At 42.9% G+C, this 18,531-nt stretch overlaps 1 protein-coding gene across 1 annotated transcript; it reads left to right on the forward strand.

The window, feature by feature from the left end:
- Positions 1 to 3,422: 3,422 nt before the first annotated feature.
- vps9d1 (VPS9 domain containing 1) lies at positions 3,423 to 17,506 on the forward strand. The gene is made up of 17 exons (XM_003967009.3): positions 3,423 to 3,544; positions 4,338 to 4,410; positions 4,904 to 5,107; positions 5,252 to 5,423; positions 5,745 to 5,856; positions 7,303 to 7,365; positions 7,684 to 7,736; positions 7,823 to 7,910; positions 8,031 to 8,116; positions 8,203 to 8,348; positions 8,598 to 8,942; positions 9,120 to 9,249; positions 9,868 to 10,073; positions 10,783 to 10,867; positions 12,536 to 12,640; positions 14,211 to 14,324; positions 15,877 to 17,506. Exons 1-16 carry the CDS (start codon positions 3,452 to 3,454, stop codon positions 14,317 to 14,319), a joined length of 2,070 nt encoding a protein of 689 aa, XP_003967058.2. The 5' UTR covers positions 3,423 to 3,451; the 3' UTR covers positions 14,320 to 14,324; positions 15,877 to 17,506.
- The last annotated feature ends 1,025 nt before the right edge of the window (positions 17,507 to 18,531 follow it).

An 18,531-nucleotide genomic window follows, 5' to 3' on the forward strand; every position in this document is an offset into this window, starting at 1 on the left:
TAGGCCCGATCGGTGTATTTTTTATAAAGTTCATATTGGAAAAGGCTGATTCACAGAGATATGTGGATCCCAAAAGACAAGCAACCTTCATAGCTGCTGTGCAGATAGATTTGTACTTTTCCATGTCCACTAGGTTCCAAAAGTTTAGGCTACTCCGATGTGCTTTGAGGTTCAGGTCATTTTGCAAAGTTATTGTTTCCATTTCCACCTGCCCTGCATCCAAGGTGAAGGTGGTTGTACTTAGGTTCTCAGCTGTGCCTGTAGTGTCCACTGACATAGGGCACCTAGACTATGATTCCAAGACAATTGGACAGAGCTCTGACTTGTCTTCCTGTAATGGAGGTCGTTCAATTTAAAAATACAAAGAACAGGTCGACCAGTTCCAGTAGTGTGGCTATACTGAATATACACACTGGTAATTACAGTGAGGTTAAACCGAATGATTAGGTGATTAAAGAAAGCATTTTAAGAATTGCATGATGTTTGCACCACTGAAAACACGTTCGGTGAAATGTGGAACGAGAGAATTGATGCGGTTTGTTGAGCATCGAGCTGATTCTAGTTAAAGGAAGTGTAATCGTACGAAGCAAACGGGTCTAAATAAGTCACTCATAGTTTTTCATGGCAGTTAGAGGGTCTTATGAGCGAGAAGTTCTTTTTATTGCTTCAGAAGAGGAACACGACTAGAACAGAATCCTACCAGACTTTTGGTTGTTGATTTCTGCTTTTATTTTAAGTTGAGTGTTTGTTTGTGTATTTGTGCGTGTCAACACATTTTTAATTTCCAAATAGCTAAAACAATGAATTCCACGTTCCAAAAGTATTTGGAATATTTGTTTTGACTCCTTCTTGTAATCTTTCACAAATTTGGTCAGTTTAGATTGTGATTTAATAAATAATTTATTAACCTCTTGGTGATTTTTGGTCCTTAGACTTCTGTACATGCTTGTGAATGAGCAATAAAAGACATAAATCTGCCCTTTGGATGTTAGTTCAATATCTTTTATATTCGTAAAATATAACGGTATAGCACAAATAACCAAAGAATATATCAAAACTCCCACATTTGTGTTGTTTTCTCTGATTCTGCTCATTGTGGCAGGAAGAACAATTCACCACATTTGCATGTAGATAAGATCAGTGCTGAGGACCTTGTTTTTATCTGTGACATCTTGTCCCTCTGAGTACATCAGCTTATATTTCTAACATTTGCCGCGCGTCGAGGGGAAATTCTGTTATCTGATCGATCATGGAACTCTCACATCCGCGTTGACTGTGCTTATAAGGACGTCGATGATTCAACTGGAACAGAGAGAAGATAATCATCATCATCATCCTCATCGTCGTCGGTGTCTGCTGAATTATGAAGACTGTCTGCTTGGTTGTGGCTCTGCTGCTGGTCACCATCTGCTGCGTCAGCGCCATGCGTGAGTGGCCTCTGGTTCATCTCTGTCTCATATTATAACGCTGATATTTAAAATCGTCTTTTTCAATTGGCTGTCCTCGTAGCTAAAGCTATGGATCCAATTGCCTCGCCTACAAAGTGTTGCCTCGGGTTTAGCGAAGGTAGACTGCCTGCCCAAAATGTGCGCGACATCTATAAAACCCATCAGGGCTGCAGGAAAAAGGCCTTCGTGTAAGTTGCTCTGTTCCTTTTCTGTCATTTTTTCCCCTTCTGACCACGTTAACAAAAATCTATTTGATATTTTTTTCCCCACAGGCTCCAAATGTCTTTGTTAAATATACTGACCCCCCAACCACCACGGAGGCTAATTCCATCTTCTCTTTCTGTATCTTCTGTAGCATCAAAATGAAGAGGGGAGAGTTCTGCTACGACCAGAGAAACGAGTGGGCTCTGAACCTCTACAGTCAGTTCCACAGCCCTCCGACGAGTCACCACTGAACCTGCACTTTTAAATAAATATTTGATAAGTAAATGTGGTAACCTAGTAAACCAACGTTTACCATTGCTGATTTAATGCTTTCTGTGCTGGTGCATCATTATCTAGCTCACAGCTTCTCTCTTGGCTCAGAAAATTGTTGTTTGTCCACCAACAACATGATACTGATGGAAAAGCTCTTAAATAAAGTGCATTTCTTAATTTCACTGAATACGTTCAATGACTACAATAATTAGGATGAATTATAGCACTACGGCCAGACAGAGGAGCCAGTCAGCCTCTTCTCCAAATGCCTGTCTTTGAAATCTAGGAGAGGAGAGCCTAAATATAAGTGCAAATAAATAACAGTACTTTAAATCATTTGTTAATATTTGGGAACGGACAATGAATTCTGCATTAATTGAGCAGATTCAATTGAGTTTAGGTTTCACAGTTAAGTTGTATGAAGAATTGATGAATTGATAATGGTTGTAAATACTCAAATAGCATTGATTGCTAATTGGTTATTATTATTATGTTAAACAACTGCTATTAATAACTTTATGGTGTATGTTAAAGGTCTCATCATGTCCACTTGATACTTTATGGTGTGAAATATGCAAATTGCACACAGACATACTGTACATTCTCAGCAACATTAACATACAGCAGAGCTGCACACAAGCAAACCTACTAACCTACTAACTAGCAAACCTACACACTAGCAAACCTGGCTGCAGTATCACACTTATGAAGCTTCCCCGGTGGCTACAAGGCAGATTTTGAGGGGGTTTTGGTTTCAGTCTCGCTGTCGTCTGCATTTATTATCTGTATCATGGCAAATATCAGTGTACATGTTTGGGTGCATATCTATGTGGGCTTATATATGAACGAATGGATGTATGACTTTTTTCTTCTTCTCTTCTTTCTTTCATACTTTTCCTAAGTTGTTGGTGTAGTCCTGGTCTCTTTTTTCTTTTGGGGGCTTGTTTGGTAGTTGTTTATTTGTTTGTCTTGTGATCGTTGCAGTCAGGTCCGCCTTTCATTTATAAAATAAATTCTTAATACTCATCGCGATAGGGGATGAGCTCAAATTGTCGACTCATCCTGACAAAGCAGAACTGTCACAACTGACACAAAAACACACACTGCTGGAGAGGACACGGGAAAGAAACAAGAAAAATTAAAGAATTATAAAATACACTCCACACCATGGTACCATAGGATTCGGTGACGTAATCCTCAATGGAACTTCTTGTGTTCGGTTTAGATTCTCGCTGTTTCTTAGCTAATCCTGTTGCATCCATCAAATCCAGCTCCCCTCACCATCTCATCGAGCTTCATCTCTGACGGAATCCCCCAACTTGAACCCTGTCTGACATGTGAAACTCGTGGCAATAGGAGAGGGTGAAAGAACGAGGCATCAAGCGGGACAGCAGTGGCCGGAGAGGCATCTGCACTCGGGCCATTTCCCACCTCGGCCAGCAGGGGGCAGCATAGCCGCTCTTGTTCTATTTACAATCTGCAGCTCGACCAGGAAGAGAAGCAGAAGAAGAGCATCCTGCATAACCATGGCAGCAGCCGACAGCGGGGCGAAGCCCATCCAAAATGCCATGAAAATGGCCAAAGTAGCCATTCAGCTGGATGGAGGAAACAAACATAAGGTAGGAAGCGTCGCGGTGCGGCCGCAGTCACAACACGGACGTCTTATCGCTGAGTAAACAGCCTGTCAATGGTGTAAACAGAGGGAGGGTGGGGGCTGATAGCTCCCGAAGCTGTCACTTCAGCATGTCTATGGTAAATAAACCCACAAATAGTAAACATACAGTAAACTTCTAGTGACTCTACGCTACTAGCTCTCTCTGCATTTATACTGTCATTCATTTTAAGTTCCTGCCTCTTTAAACGATGCAGGATTATTTGTGTGTGCGTGGGTGTGTGTGTGTGCGTGGGTGTGTGTGTGTGAAGTGCACATGTAGACTCCCTTTTTGACAGCTGGTCGGACAAACCTAAAGTGCTCCAACATAGTGATTGATTGTTTTTTAACACACATTCTTTAAGCTAACTATGTCAAACCTGTTTAAATGTGACATTGCAACAATTATGGATGAGGACCTGTCCAAGTAGTGACAATAATTAGTGTCCGACCTCGTTTGTGGTGGAAGAGATTAACATGTTTGTCACATATTTTAATATATTGACAAGCTACACATATTAATGAGACCTTAGGTATTAATGTCCTGTGCAAAATCTAATTTATTCATTTTAATTTAAACGGGCAAGCATACTCGGGTGAAAATAAAGAAACTTTTATTTAGTTGGAGGCTCCAAGAAGTTTTACAAAAAGGTCTACGGATTTAGAATTGTCTTTAGTTGTATGATCAGCGATGTGTTCTAATATAACACCGTGACACGAAATTGTTTTTGCTGCTGATATTTTTACACCTATTTCTGCAGGAAGCTTACTGTGAATACCTGCGAACGATCAACTACATTTCTTACGCACTTCTTGAGGAAGCTGCGTCACAAAGTAAGACTTTAGCAGTGGCGTACGTTACCAGTGTTGAAGATACTTTGAAATGTTACATTGTAATATTTTGCTTTGTGTGTTCGTTGCATGATATGCCTTCCAAACCCATCGTTTCTGACTCAATAAAAGAATTGATGGATATTTTAGAACAGTGTGAACTACGTGAGCTGGGGCTCATAAACTTTGTTGATGGAGGCTGCGTTGAACCCAGACAGGCAACTCAGAATGTTCAGGCTAGCCTAGAATAAACAGGAGATCTGGCTCCTTGATGTCTCCTCTCTAACTTGTTGGGAACAAAGGTCCTCAGTTTGCTGCTCTGCCTTAACCTTGGCCATCTTTGGAAAGGGGGGAGGGGGTGAGACACTCGCCCCCCGTCCTGATAAGGTGTAGAGAGCTTTGAAGCCATAGCTCGCTTCCCAACCGCAGCAGCACTTTCAGCGTAACATCCTGGATTTGTTTTCTTCGTAACTCTCACTTTCTGTGCCGCCCACAGAGGAGAGGGAGAGCGTAGCGTTGGAGGAGGAGCGGATGCTGCTGCTGGCTGAGCAGTGCCTGGAACGGGCTAAATCATTCATAGGGAAGAGTGCCGAGTCTCCTGACAGGACTACCTCCGTGTCACAGGGCTCTGCCTCTTCATCTGGCCAGTCAGAAGCCTTGTACTTGGATGTCCTCCCAGCAGCAACTGCTACGGCCTCGGGTGAATAAGCCCCTTCTCCTTGAAACTGCTTTTGTAAAGTTGGAGTCTGCCCCTGGGGTCACAGACCAAAACTGACCAATATGTGTTCAAGTGATTTTATCCTGTAAGCCAGTCATTACACCATTGTCTCTGTTTTCCCTTCAGCCGGCCCAGTCGCTCCGTCTGATACTCCTATTGACTCTGACAAAGACAGCAGCCCAACAATAAGTAGCGATCGCAGAGTCCTATCAGATGGTGGCAGAGTGCCTCCTCCTTTCATGCCTCCTGAAATCTTTCAGAGATTACAGACAGTAGAGTCACAGGACAGCAGTAAAAAGTAAGGGACCCTTTTTTTAAATCAAGAAAGACAAACAGGACTGGAGTCAGTAGATTAACCAGCATTAACCAGGTAGTTCTCTTCTCAGCGCTTCCTGAGTGGGTTCCAAATAGAATTAAAATGTTTTTACCCTCCAATAGGTTGAAAATGTTCCCCTCCTCTCTTCACATTCTACTTCTTTTATCCTTCAAAACTATTCCAGTAATCACCACACGCCAGTATTGAAGTATAGTCCTCACCATAGGCCAACGTATCATAATCTACAGAGTGCTTTTTTGATTTCTTTTTAAAAAAAATCTAACGTTGGTTTGCTGGTTCCAGAGAACTGACGCCCATCGAGGAAGCGTCACGCATCAACCAGAAGTTGAGAGCCAATTATGAGGCCCGATTGGCGAGACTCACACCTGGTCAGGCCTACCAGAAGACATCTTTGGTAATGTGTGTGTGTGTGTGTGCGTGTGTGTGTGTGTGTGTGTGTGTGTGTGTGTGTGTGTGTGTGTGTGTGTATTTATTCATTATTTATTTATTCACCGTAAAAGATATGTGTTGAAATTATTTCACACATCCCAAAAAATAAACTAGTTTCATTGATTGTTCTATGATTTCGACTGTTGTTGGATAAAAGTATAGACGGCATTATAAAGAGCAACTCCATCATATTCAAAGTCATGTTTCCTGACAGTAAAAGACAAAAGTGGATAAGATAAAAAAAATGTTATAATAAAATAAAATAACATCCAATATATTGCTTAATATCTTACAGTCTATTCAAGGACACTCATTGGTTTAATATTAGTTCTCTAGACACCACTATAAATATATACAGTATCTGATGTCACATATGGATCCTTTTATTACATCCCCCCACCCCCAATTGTTTTAGAATTACCGCTATGTTAATTTACAGAAAAACATTTTGTTGTGCAAATAATTTCCTCGTTAAAGATTGCGCAACTGTTGGAGCCACTCGATGTAACCTCCGTTTGACAGATTAGTTGCAACGACTGTCAGTGTTGTTTTGTTTGATTGGTCATTTTCTGTCAACGGTACGGGTTTAATTCGATTTCAATTCGATTTTGTCTGCACCCAAGGTGATTTTTCTGAGGGGGTGGGGGGGGGACTTGCTGCAGGTTGTCTGTGGTTGCGGCCCAGGTGGGAGTGGGCTCCAGGGCCTCTCGGTCGTGGTTGGTTTATTTAAGCCGAGCAAAGTGGTCACCTGGACGCACAAAGGTTCTGCTCCGCTCGTTAGTCAAACCTCCGCTCCGAGACAAACATGGTAAGCGGATGTTTAACGGATGATCGCGACTTTACGTCTTTCGGGGTCGGATTCCGATTTCCTCCTGTTCAATTCTGGCGCTGTCGGAGATGTTTTACTTCATGTTAACTCGTTATTTAGATAAGGAAAATGTTTCGTCATCAAGTGGAGCTCCGTGTCCACTGGAGGAAACTAAAGACGTTCCTAAAGGTAAAGTTTTATTAGCTTAATTGATAAAAGAATCAACCGGAGACGTTTAATTTCGTCTTTTAAAGGGTTTTGACGGGCTAGTGTGGAGGTCGTTAAACTTTCAAATAACTTTTGAATGCGTTTAATTTAAATACAACATAGAAGCGAGCGATGACGTGGAGCAATCAATTAAAGCTCATTAGTGGATTAAAGCTTGAAATTGTCCGTTTGGTCAGTGACTAAACTGCTTCTAAACTCATCACGTTGCTGCAACTGCAAGAAAAAGGGTTATTAAAATTCCCCAGAAGCTGTATTCATTTCCATGCATTAGCTATTTGATTGTAATGCCACAGAACACAATGTTTCGCATTCATTTGCATTATTCTAAGTTTTTTTTAAAAATTATTATCTTGCTCTTTTCTATTTTTCTCCCAGACACTGTCCCTCCAGAGGCAGATGATGGAGAACCTCATCATTGCCAAAGCCAGACAAGATGCTGTATCCCTCTGATAGTCTGATCACACTGGCGATTAGGTTTCATTTCAAAGTAACATTTTCACCATTTTTTTAACAGTGTAAAAAATGGAAAGTCATATAGAACCACTGCTTGATGTGACTTTCCATACTATTAGTTTCTTTATTAGCAAAGATATCTTCCACCTCTTTCTCTATCCTCCTCTCACAGCATTTCCTTTGTTTAAAAAAAAAAAAAAAAAAAATCATTGTTCGAGTTGTAAAACAATTTTGTGAAGACAAATTGTCGATTCCCATGAGAACTACTGTATTTGGATGGTTCCTTGACGCATTAAAAAACAGCTGCAGCGAAAGATGGAGGAGAGAAGACTACGGCTACAGGAGGAGGCCAACAGGTACTATTACAGCTGCCAAGAAGTCGCGTCTTTATTGCGGAGGGATTTTTCTCGATGTGCAGATTTCTTTATTTGTTTGTCACCAGGAGATTCGCTGCATCCGGCAGCGTGACCGTAGAGGAGCAGGAGCAGCGGATTCTCTACACCAACGTTCTGGAATACGAACAAGATCACGTAAGTTTGACGAGCTACTGAAGAACATGTTTTTTTACAGACCCCGAGAATACGTTTTGCGTTTCATTGGCTATTGAATCCTTTACTCTTATTGTATTTTCTGTGTGCTTTGCTCTTTAGGATTGGCCCAAACAGTGGAAAGTCAACATAAGAAAGAATCCTGAGGACACCTCATTAGTGTCCGGCCTCGTGTCCTACCTGCTCAGGTAAGTGATTTCAGCACAAACTTTTTCTTGTTGCCACGAGGCTGGAATTCGGTGGATAAATCATCCAACATTCACTCTGCCCCCAGCCAGTCTGACCACCCTGTGGTGAAGCTTCTGAGGAGACACCAGTACCGAATTTACAACAGGTTGTACCCCATTGTCAGCAAAGGCCTCCCAAGGAGCCCGGCCCTGTCGTTGCAGTCATCTCGCAGCACTCCCAGTTTTCATCGAGGTGGGCTGCTGTTACATTTATGTCTCCCAATCACATTAATAGAGGAATAAAATAGTATTCATTTTTAACGTAGTGTTCTTCAACGTACACACACCTTGATATTGGCAGCCATGAACAGATCTAGGAGCTGTATTAGCACCACCACAAGAAGCCACGGCATTAGAATCCGCTATTTGATTATCAAACATGAACGTTTGCTCTCATGAATTGTGTAAATTTGCTTCATTGGAAATGTTGTGGACCTTACAGAAAGCCAGAGGAAGCCAGTCGGATCTGTAGATGGTAGTTTTGGGGGCCAGAGCTTCAGCACCGGCTCCTCTCCCTCGCTCTCTCATGAGCTTCACACCAATGACGATTATGAGCAAGGAGAGGAGCTTCATCCAGAAGTGGCTCGGGAGAATTCGTTTGAAGATCTGGAGCAGTTCCTGACCCAGTTGGACTGGGTGCCACCCCAAGGCAGTGCAGAGAACACCGGTTCAGAGGTGGAGCTGTTTGGTGATCAGGAGCAGGAGGAGGAAAACCTCCAGGAGCTGGAGATGAGGGCATTGAAGGAACACCTGAAGGCCATCGTCAAAGACATCCATATTGCTATTGGTGAGCCTTGAGGTTATTCTATAATGGATTTCTGGATGGAATATAGGGAGGGTCGATGACTGAGACCGTAATAATCAAATATTTGAGCCACTTGCATTCAAGTGCCACCATCTATGAGTTTGTAGAAGCTTAATATAATACTTAATATACTGACCTGAAGTGTTTTTGGATTTTCAGACCAACTTCTGTCGCTGTGTTTGCTCTCATTTGAGAGTCTGAACACAGCGAGGTCCAAAGACCTGTGTCTGGCCAGCATAGAAGAAGCCTTCTTCGCCCCTCTGTGGACTGCTCTGGTGGCGCTTTTCCGGTACTGAAGACAAAACCTTTTCTATTTGAAAGCCCAGAAATTGGGTTATGGAATGAGCTTAACTTCAGCTGGCACTTTATTAGCTGAATTCATGACAAAAATCACAGTGGGCCTCTTGACATTTCTTAAAATTAGAATCCGTGAGGGTCCTCCAGATAAACCGGCAACTATTTTCTTTAATTTATTATGTGCTTTATTTGGGGGGGTTGAGGGGAAAAATAGAAGGAAAGGAACCGTATAAATTCTATACACATGTTAAATGCTGCTGAGGAATCTTAAAATGCAGGATGTGGTTTGATATTATGGTGCCAATCTATCAGGAAGGACATTATAAACTTTAATATGAAAATAAATTGTTGTTTTCAACTATAAATGAAGGATTGGCTTCAATTGTTATGCATAGTTTCTGAAGATCTTTCACCTGTGGCCAGTATGAGGCAGTGCTGCACCATTTCTTTAAATATCTCTATGGAAAGTATGAAATTTAATGTTAAATGCATGAAACCATGTTTTGTTTGTTTTTAAAAGCAGCGTTGCATAGAAGTCCTAGCTGAGCTCATGTGCTAACGGTCTAAACAAAGTTTTAACGGGTTAAACCAAATGCGTTTATTTCCTCAGGAAGGTCTACATGGACAGAGAGCAGGCCTACGAGATCAGTGCCAAGTTGTACCAGGACGCATCACCTGGAGATGTTGGCGTCCCTTTGAAATTGTTCCCCCAAGAACCCGGGGCGCTCCAAGGTTCCTACCCCTACGAATCAGCTGTACAGGAGCTTCGGCTCCTCACCACAGATCGTTGTCCTCAGAGAAAGTTGGAATGCATTGGTGAGTCCCCAAGTTTAATTTTAACTTGAGTCCCAATAACCTGTTTTTAACTAGGTTTGTTTGCTACGATGCTTTTTGTTTCTTTGAACTGGCAGAACAGCAACTAAAACTGGGGAAACGCCAAACTGTTGGTCCACTTGCATAATCTATTCTAGTATCCTGGTTCATATTCTATGTATGTATATTTACTATGTGGTCTGTAATATGAATGCTTTTAATGGGAAAAATGAACTCCCAAAAATGAAATTAGGCGTAAATCCTTGTTTGTGCAGATGTGTAAAAGCCATTTTGGTGGTTAAACGGTTGCTTCTCGTGTTGAAGAAATTTAAATCGGTCACTGTTGTAGCACAACAACGTGGCTCCAGCACAAGAGGAAGAGGCAGTTACACAAGTGGATTCCCAGAATTGCTGCTAGCCTCCAACAATCATCGTTACCCCTCACTAATCATCCAAACCAATTCCCCTTTCCCCGAGTCTCGTGCTCCCTCAGTGAACCGCGGTTTGGGGTCAAGATGACTTTTGGCACAGCCAAGCGCCACTAAAGTGCTTTTGGGCTGTTTATCGCTGTTACCAATTTCGTTAGATGGAGAATCAAGACGGCAGTTGTTCCGAGCTGCTTTGGGTCAAAGGTCATTGGCCCAGCAAAGCTTCGATAGACTTGTGTCCTGACTGAGGCGCAGGCTAATTTGTCTCTGTCCTTTTGTCTCAGTCAGGACGTTACGGCTGATCTGCGCCTGCGCTGAAGACTACAGCTCTCTGAATGAGGTGGAATCCACGCCGAAAACTGCTGCCATGTGAGTGAATTAACTACATAAATTGTCAACTCGTGGGTCCGGGCACCGCTCAAAAATTTCAGAAATGTTTTTTTTTCTACATAAACCCCCTCTAGAAGGGACGATTCGGTCTCACTGTCCAGTCATATTATCCAAATGTAACTTTGTAGACTCTGCCTCAGTAGCTATCCTGTCAGGATTCATCAGTCCTCCACTAACCCTCACACAGCAGGGACTCCCCTGGCTCCGTCGCCCCCCTGTTGAGTGTCTCTTCCCGACTAGGCCAGAAAGTGGGTCGTCCTGTCTGGGTTTGGGAGTGATGAGGTCCTAGCAAGGGGCTTGAGGAAGAGTACAAAAGAGTGGGGTTTCTGAGGATTGCTCAGTGTTAAAGACTTGGTTTGCCCATGGTGGGAAATATAACATTGAACTTGCTTGTAACTTTTGAACTATTTGCCTCAGTCATGAACAATATGAGCAATACAAGGAAAATGGGGAAATGATTTAGCACCTTATGAGCTCTGCCATATTTGATGGGGCCGCTTCTTATTATCGTATGTGTTGTCCTGGCTCTGAATCGTCCGTCATCATCAGGAGATGATGATCTGGTTCAACCCCCTTCCTTAGGCACTGCAGTGGAAATGTTTAGCATCATTGGACTGTTGGGTACAGTTAGATTATGTTAAATGACCAATGCTTTAAAAGGTTTTGATGTATTTGTGCACATTATATGATGCTCGGAGTGTTTGATTGTAAAAATCACTTGAAGGCAGATCACAATCGCTGACTCACTCACGTAGTACTGAGGTTTTTAAAATTCAGTATGGATAAAAATGGTTGCCTGTTCAGCTTTTCTGTTATTTATGTCCATTTATTGGTCTGTAATCTTTAATTTCTTACCCACAAACATGCTGTATTGTGGTAACGGTTCAATTTCCTTTTTTTGTTCATTGTCCTCGACCCACTGAGCTCATTTATCAGCTGCTTTTGTTCACAAGTCTGTTTTTGCTCGCTCTTATTGTGCTGCTAATTTGGTCACCACTCTGTCTCCTATAGATTTACCTTTTGCGTGCATAAACTTACATGACAGTTGATGCACTTTCCTGGTCCGTATTGTTGGCAAAAACAAAATACTTTGCAAACTCTGGCTTCATCTGTCCGATCTAAATGGAATTGCATGTGGAAAGAGTACATTGAAGTCTTGGAATGCAGAGGCTATATAGGATGATGGATGTGTGTTTACAGTAGGGAGGTCGGATTATAATTTGGGTTTACACACGTTTGTGTGGGAGGTTCAGCTCCCAGCCGAAACACGAGCCTCTCTGCCCCCTCCAGAACCTGCCAGGGTTGAATATCCAGTTGCATACAGCTGGGTCAGTTGGAGGCCAGCAACCACCTTCTCACGCAAGCGGGCAGGAAAGCAGTTAGCCCTGCGTGTGAGCTCCCATAAACAAACGGTCACTGTCTGCACACAAGGAGAATGCTATCAGCCTGCCATCATCTCCAGGCAGGAATTCGTCCTCCCAAAAGATCTCCCCAAACACGCATCCATTAGGAGCTCCAATTGATTTGGATTCCTCTCAGTCTCCTGGGAAGAACGGGTGGTCAAACTTCGTAAATGTCACTCTGTTTACCGACAGATGTTTACTTGTATGTTCCTCTCTTACAAAGCTTTCTGCTCTCGTCCCGCAGCGGTGCCGATGACCTGTTGCCCATCCTGTCCTTCGTGGCTCTGCAGTGCCGGTGTCCTCAGTTGGTGTCTGAATGTGCCGCCTTGGAAGAGTTCATCCATGAAGGGTGAGGAAAAATAATGCTTGGTTTCTTCAAGCAACACAAATACTTGAGTACCTTATTTTCCCCACCCCCATTACAGTCACGTTTCAGAGTTCTACGCCTGCTAAAATGCCTTAAAATGGACTCCAGAACTTTTATCTGCCTTATAAAAATGAGAGCTGAGCTCATACCAGGTTGTCCGTCTCGGACTGATCAACTCGGTGTGGTTTGAAGTATTTTACATAGTAAAGTAGTTCTGGAACTTCACTTTAAAATGAAAAATTCATTTCACAACACTAATGACAACACTGTTGCTAGAAGGATCAGAGATCTTTGTGTTTCAGTTTTACGGATAAAACTGAAACAAAGCTATAAAACAGCCCTAACATGACTTAATAAGACAGTTTTACTTGATTACAAGTTTACCTTCATTAATAATTAGGCTCTACTGTGCTTTTATGTCCCAATGTAACGTTTGTTGCCTTCTCTCTCTCTTCTAACGATGATGTGTTTACATTTGTTAACATTTTTCTCCTGGCACTCCGGTTAGCTATTACAAATAACGTTACTAGATCCAGATGGTCGAAGAAAGACCAGCCTCCTCCAAATGGAGCTGGAGCATGAACACACCCCTCATAAGCCCAGAGAAGGGCAAATATTGTAAATGTGATCAAAGAGGCCGGGGCTTTGGGAGCAGCTTGGAGAACATGGTAAAGATCACAGCAAAGAGAGCCGTCCTTGGTATCCTCACAGGCCAGAAAAGGCCAGAAAATCCTCAGAGGAACATTCACTGCTATGGTTAACTATGGGTTCTCTGTCAGGGAATCTCTGGAATGAAGGATTTTGCATAGAGATGTATGAAGGGTTGACATGCTGCTGTTCCTACGTTTCAACGTCATATTGAATTGTCGTGTAATATAACTCAGGCGCCACAATGAAGAGATCATCAGTGTTATTCAGTCTTTTGTGTTCATTTGAAACCTTCATCTTTAAAGAAATGCAGCCTCACAAGCCAAATGGCTTTAAGAAGGTAAAATAATCCCTAATTCATCCCGGATGGGGGGGGAATTTGCTCTGGAAACCTGTTGAACATATAAACACACAAAAGCATCACAAATGCAGCTGCGCTAAAGCTTTTTATAGGGATGAAGGAAGCCTTGACTAAAGCAATTATTGTGCTGATGTCATTCCAATCGGAACTGGGGAGCATGTCGTATTCCTTTGGTAAATAAAAGGAACAACTTGGATTTTACATGGAATATTCAGGCACAGCTGTTTTTATTACTCTGCTAGGACCTGTGGGATTTCACTTTGTCCAGAAACGACAGCTAACAGTCTTTTATAAGCTTCTCTTACCCACAGCACTATTTAAATCAGTGGGCAAATGGCAGGATTTTATTGGTCATGTTGCATTTCTGGGACTATTGTTCATCTTTTAATGCTTTTACGTTGGTTGATACAGCATTTATGATTATTCACAGAATGTTTGGACAGTTTTATATTTCCTTTTGGTGACTAGGAAAACAAAATCATTGAGATTGTTTAGCCAGTTTTCTTCCACACCAGGTCAACTAACGCGTCCCTTCATTTCCAGCTATTTAATCGGAGAGGAAGGATACTGCCTGACCTCCTTGCGGAGCGCCTTGGCCTACGTTGAATCATTACACGCCATATCTGCTCTTCCCGCGCACAAGCTCACTTAAAAATGGTACGTTTCAACTCTGGTTTCATCTGAAGAAAACCTCTTTGACTGAACCTGTAAAAGCCGTTTCCCAGGTTTCACTCATCAAATGTTGTTGAAATTGGGATTCATGTAAACCGAATTTAGGGCCAGTTTGACAGTGTAGGAGATGATTGTGGCAGCGACGATGATTCTCCTGACGGATAAGTGGTTCACATGACGCGGCAGGTTACGAAAAGTGACATCCTGAACCAGCAGATCCCCAAATTCCCTTTGACACAATGATTCCACCAGAGCCAGATATGACTCTACAGACTGCACAGAGCTGCCTCTCAGCTGCCCCGGCGTCTCAAATGGGATCCTACTGGATGCTCCGATACGGGTGAAAATGTGCTGTTCTTGTAGACTTGTTTGAGGCTCCTTCCTAGAAAGCTGCATTTCCTTTGCTCAAACCTTGCCCTCTGTCCTGTTGGCCAAATTATTCCATTTTAAGCTCACATTAGTCTTTGTCTACGCTGTCTCTGGCAAACATCTGGGCCGTGTTCAGAGTCTCAGAGCTCTCAAAGAGAAATTATGAGCCATGAGTCTTAAAATTTGGGCCCAAATCAATGCGTTGTTCGCTCTGCTTGTAATCACGAGCGCTGATTGTTACATATTGGATAAAGGCTCCACATTTATACAGATGCTTATGTGTGTATTTATGTAATGATATGGTATTGGATAGTGTAAATAATCTAGTATCGCCGGTCAGTATAGGGAGAATATCTCTTCTTCCTCTCTCATTCACCCTCTTGTCCGTTTTTATCTTCGGAGCCTTCTTAAGGCCTAAGATGCTCGATGAGTAACTTTTATCTTTCCGAGGTCGCTAACGGCTCCTTTTAATGCTGGGATTTGTGAATTCGTGCCCTGACGTTTAGACAGCTGATGTTGTGATGATGTGCTGCTGACGCGATGCAACTCTGTGCCAGTTTAGCTACGTTATGGTGGGGCGTCCTAATTTATTCCTCGCCAAAAATGGCGTTTCAGAGACGGCTCTTCTGAAAGGAGGCCCGCTTCTGTCAAGAACTAGTGAAGAAGTTCTCCCTGCAGCGCTGGTACGTCACCTCATTAGTGCCGGACTGTTGCTGCCGTTCGTCGTATAGTTGTGCTGCTCTCGTGCTACAGGAATTTAGGGCCCATTCTTAGTTTAATCCTTCCCTCCTGACAGCCTCGTTACTTCTAAATGTGATAAGATCCTTATCGTGTGGCTCGTCTGGGACGTCCTGATCTAGGAACGAAAACTGAGTTGACTTGCAGCAGGATTCACGATTGATTTCCCAGCGGAACCACACCGACCGGTGAGACGTTTGCCGATGCTGCGTTCCATCCAGGGAGGAACACGGGAGGTTAAAGTTGCTCGATTTCCCTGTATCTACTGCTGCTTCCTTCAGGTGACGTGGGGAGAACTGTCAGGGCCTGTGTGTGTAACACGGCCTCTGTAGCAGCAACGCTTGGCTGTAGCCAGAAACCGCTGATTGCTACTTTACTGGTGTTTTGAGTTGAGTGTGCACGTGTTTAAACCCCCTCTCTTGTGTTGTAGGCTGGTCCGCTCAGAAGACCCGTCAGCCGTGAAGGTGGAATCCACATTTGGTCCTGTGGTACTTTACAGACCAGCAGCTGCCCCCCTCCCCCGGCATTCTGTGCAGCAACATGTATTTTTTTTTTGCAAGCACACAGACACGCTGCACTTTTTTATTTTTTTCCCTGTTTCTCCATTTGGAGTGGAGCAGTAAACGACTGACCCAGTGGCTCTGAGTCTTTTCTAACCAGATCCCACTGGGCTTTGCCAGGATCTCGGAACGTTACCGGATTATAAAGGGAGCTTTGTGTTGCTCGTGTCTTTGGGAAGTGAAACAACCTGTTATATTGGTGACAAATCCAGTCGTTAACCTGTAGCTGAAGTCTTTGCAAATGTTGTCAGCTTTTATTTGACAGAAAGAGAGTCAAATTCTTTCAGCAGCGTTTCCAGGCTTTGTCCTTATTGCTGTGTGTCCGGAAAGCTTGAAGTGAGTTCCAAACATATGCACTTTAGGTGTTTAATAGTGAGGTTACACTGTGTGAGGGGTGCGGGACAGATGGCACTTTTCAGCTGTTTGGACATGTTGTTGGCGGCGGTTGTCGCTGTAGACACGTAAAGACGCGTTTGCTGAGGTTCGATTCAGGCGAAACGGAAATATGGTTTGGTAGTGATGATGTCACTGTTGCACTTTGTTAGGTGGGCCACTGCTTGTGTCTGGAAGCCTGCGGGTCTGGCTCGTAGGACACTCTGCGAGCCAAAGCCCAGCAAGGCTAATCTGGCTAAAAAATATAAGCTTCCAAAGCCATCGTCGTAGGTTTGGAGCGTCAGTCGGGATATTTGGAAGCTAAATATCAAAGAAATCAGTCACATTTTCTAGTGTTCATAAAATATCCAATGTGCAGTAGTGAGGAATTGTTAGGCAGATGTGATGTGACTCTTAAACTATGTTTTATATTAAAATTTTCTCATCATTCAAATAGTTTTAAATCGCACCAAGACAGGAAAACAATGTTTTTTTGTTTTATTTACAAAGCTTGTTTTTCTTTTTTCTTTTCTTTTTTTTTTTTTTAAAAGAGTGGATTGTTTTTAGACTTCCGATTGTGTGTTTGGCCCATAAACTTTCTGCCACTGTCCTGAAAAATGAGTCGGAAGAAGAAGGTTCTATTGTTGTAACGCCTTTGAACGTCTGGAAGCCCACAGATCTGGAACACCTAAAATCTAAAGTGACTTCTTCAGGAGACGAGTGACACGCACCTTCTCGTATAACGTGAGCTTTGAAGATGCATCAGCCAGACTGCAAATGGGCTTCTTTTTTCTTTTTTTAAGGTGACATTTTGTTTTATTTTGATCTATTTTCTTAACGGAACTTTTACTGTTAGCCATGTAGAGGTTCCTCACCACTTCCTGTGTTATTAGACCTCAAAAACAGATTTATCTTGTACGATTGTTTTATGTAATTGCAATAAAAATGATGGGATGCTGTGATATTTTTGCAAAGTGGATTAGACCACTACATGTATATATTTTGTTTGTAAACCGCTTTGTTTTGCACGATTTTAGAAGATGGTGCATTTCAGAGTTTTCCGGTGGATTGGAAGTGATTCTTTGAGAAATACGTCAATAAAGAGAAAAGAAATGTTGAGATCTTTCAGCCTGCGTCCTTTGGTCTGACTCTGCCTGCTCCTGAACTCTCGACCCCTGGGTTTAATACCTTTGGTAGATTCGAGTTTCACTGTTCCACAACCTAACGTGAGCTGAGATGTTTTTCTGGCCTATTTTTCTTTCTTTTTTTTCTCCCCCCTTTCCTCTGGCCGTCGCTCGTCTGGGGAGATGATGCCGGAGTCCGCGACGGGCACATGGATGAATAGCAGCAGCAGAAAAGACAACATGCCACTTTCAATCAGTCACCGGACCCCCAGAAGCCACAACACCTCCCAGCGTGTCACCATCCCCTTGCTTTCATTTGCGTTCTCTCCCTTTGTGCTCCTCCTCCGCACTTCCAGTCCACTTACCTCATCGTCCTCCTGCCAAACGAACCGGTGGCTGCTGTGTTCCCGGGTCCAGCCTGGGTCATCAGGGTCATCGGGGCCATCGCATCCAGGTTTACACAACCAACTCATTCAACGTGTGTGTGGTGCAACGGGACTGTTTCAGGGCCCTGAAGCTGAAGTAAGTGTGTGTTCTTAAATAGCAGATGTTCAGGGTTCCGTTCTGTTGGGGAACTGAGTCTGAAATTTAGGAAAATGCATCAACTGGATTTTTACACTTAAAACTAAAATGGTTCTTCAGTCAGTGTCCCAAATTATAAATAAGGCAGAATTCATTAGATAAAAATGGGGAAATGCCGTGTTTCCATCAGCATTAGGAAGTGTTGGAACCCCAGAACTGAACCAGGACTAAATACGGCTCTGATGTGTTGGTGAACTTGTCAAACAAGCATTTCATTTTTGATTCTAATCGTGTTGGCCCAACTTTTTACCATTTCCTCCCCCCCCGCTGATCCATCCTCAAACTGATCTAACGCGGTGTTGAAAACACAAGCTGGCATCAGTCTTTGTCCCATATTTATTTATGGAATAAAAATGCAAATTGAGCACCATCAAACATGGCGTCTTTTATGTGTGTGCCCACAGAGTCAGAGTGTGTGTGTGTTTACATGTTTCCCTGTGAGCGTCC

This window comes from Takifugu rubripes, chromosome 9, assembly GCF_901000725.2.
Source record: "Takifugu rubripes chromosome 9, fTakRub1.2, whole genome shotgun sequence".
In the NCBI taxonomy this organism is placed as follows: Eukaryota; Metazoa; Chordata; class Actinopteri; order Tetraodontiformes; family Tetraodontidae; genus Takifugu; species Takifugu rubripes.

Excerpts from the sequence above, each read along its gene's own strand:
- vps9d1 (XM_003967009.3), top strand. The coding sequence starts at position 3,452 with ATGGCAGCAGCCGACAGCGGGGCGAAGCCCATCCAAAATGCCATGAAA. Across the intron at positions 5,108-5,251 it reads AGCAACTGCTACGGCCTCGG|CCGGCCCAGTCGCTCCGTCT; the intron begins GTGAATAAGCCC and ends TTTTCCCTTCAG. Across the intron at positions 8,117-8,202 it reads CTCGTGTCCTACCTGCTCAG|CCAGTCTGACCACCCTGTGG; the intron begins GTAAGTGATTTC and ends CTCTGCCCCCAG.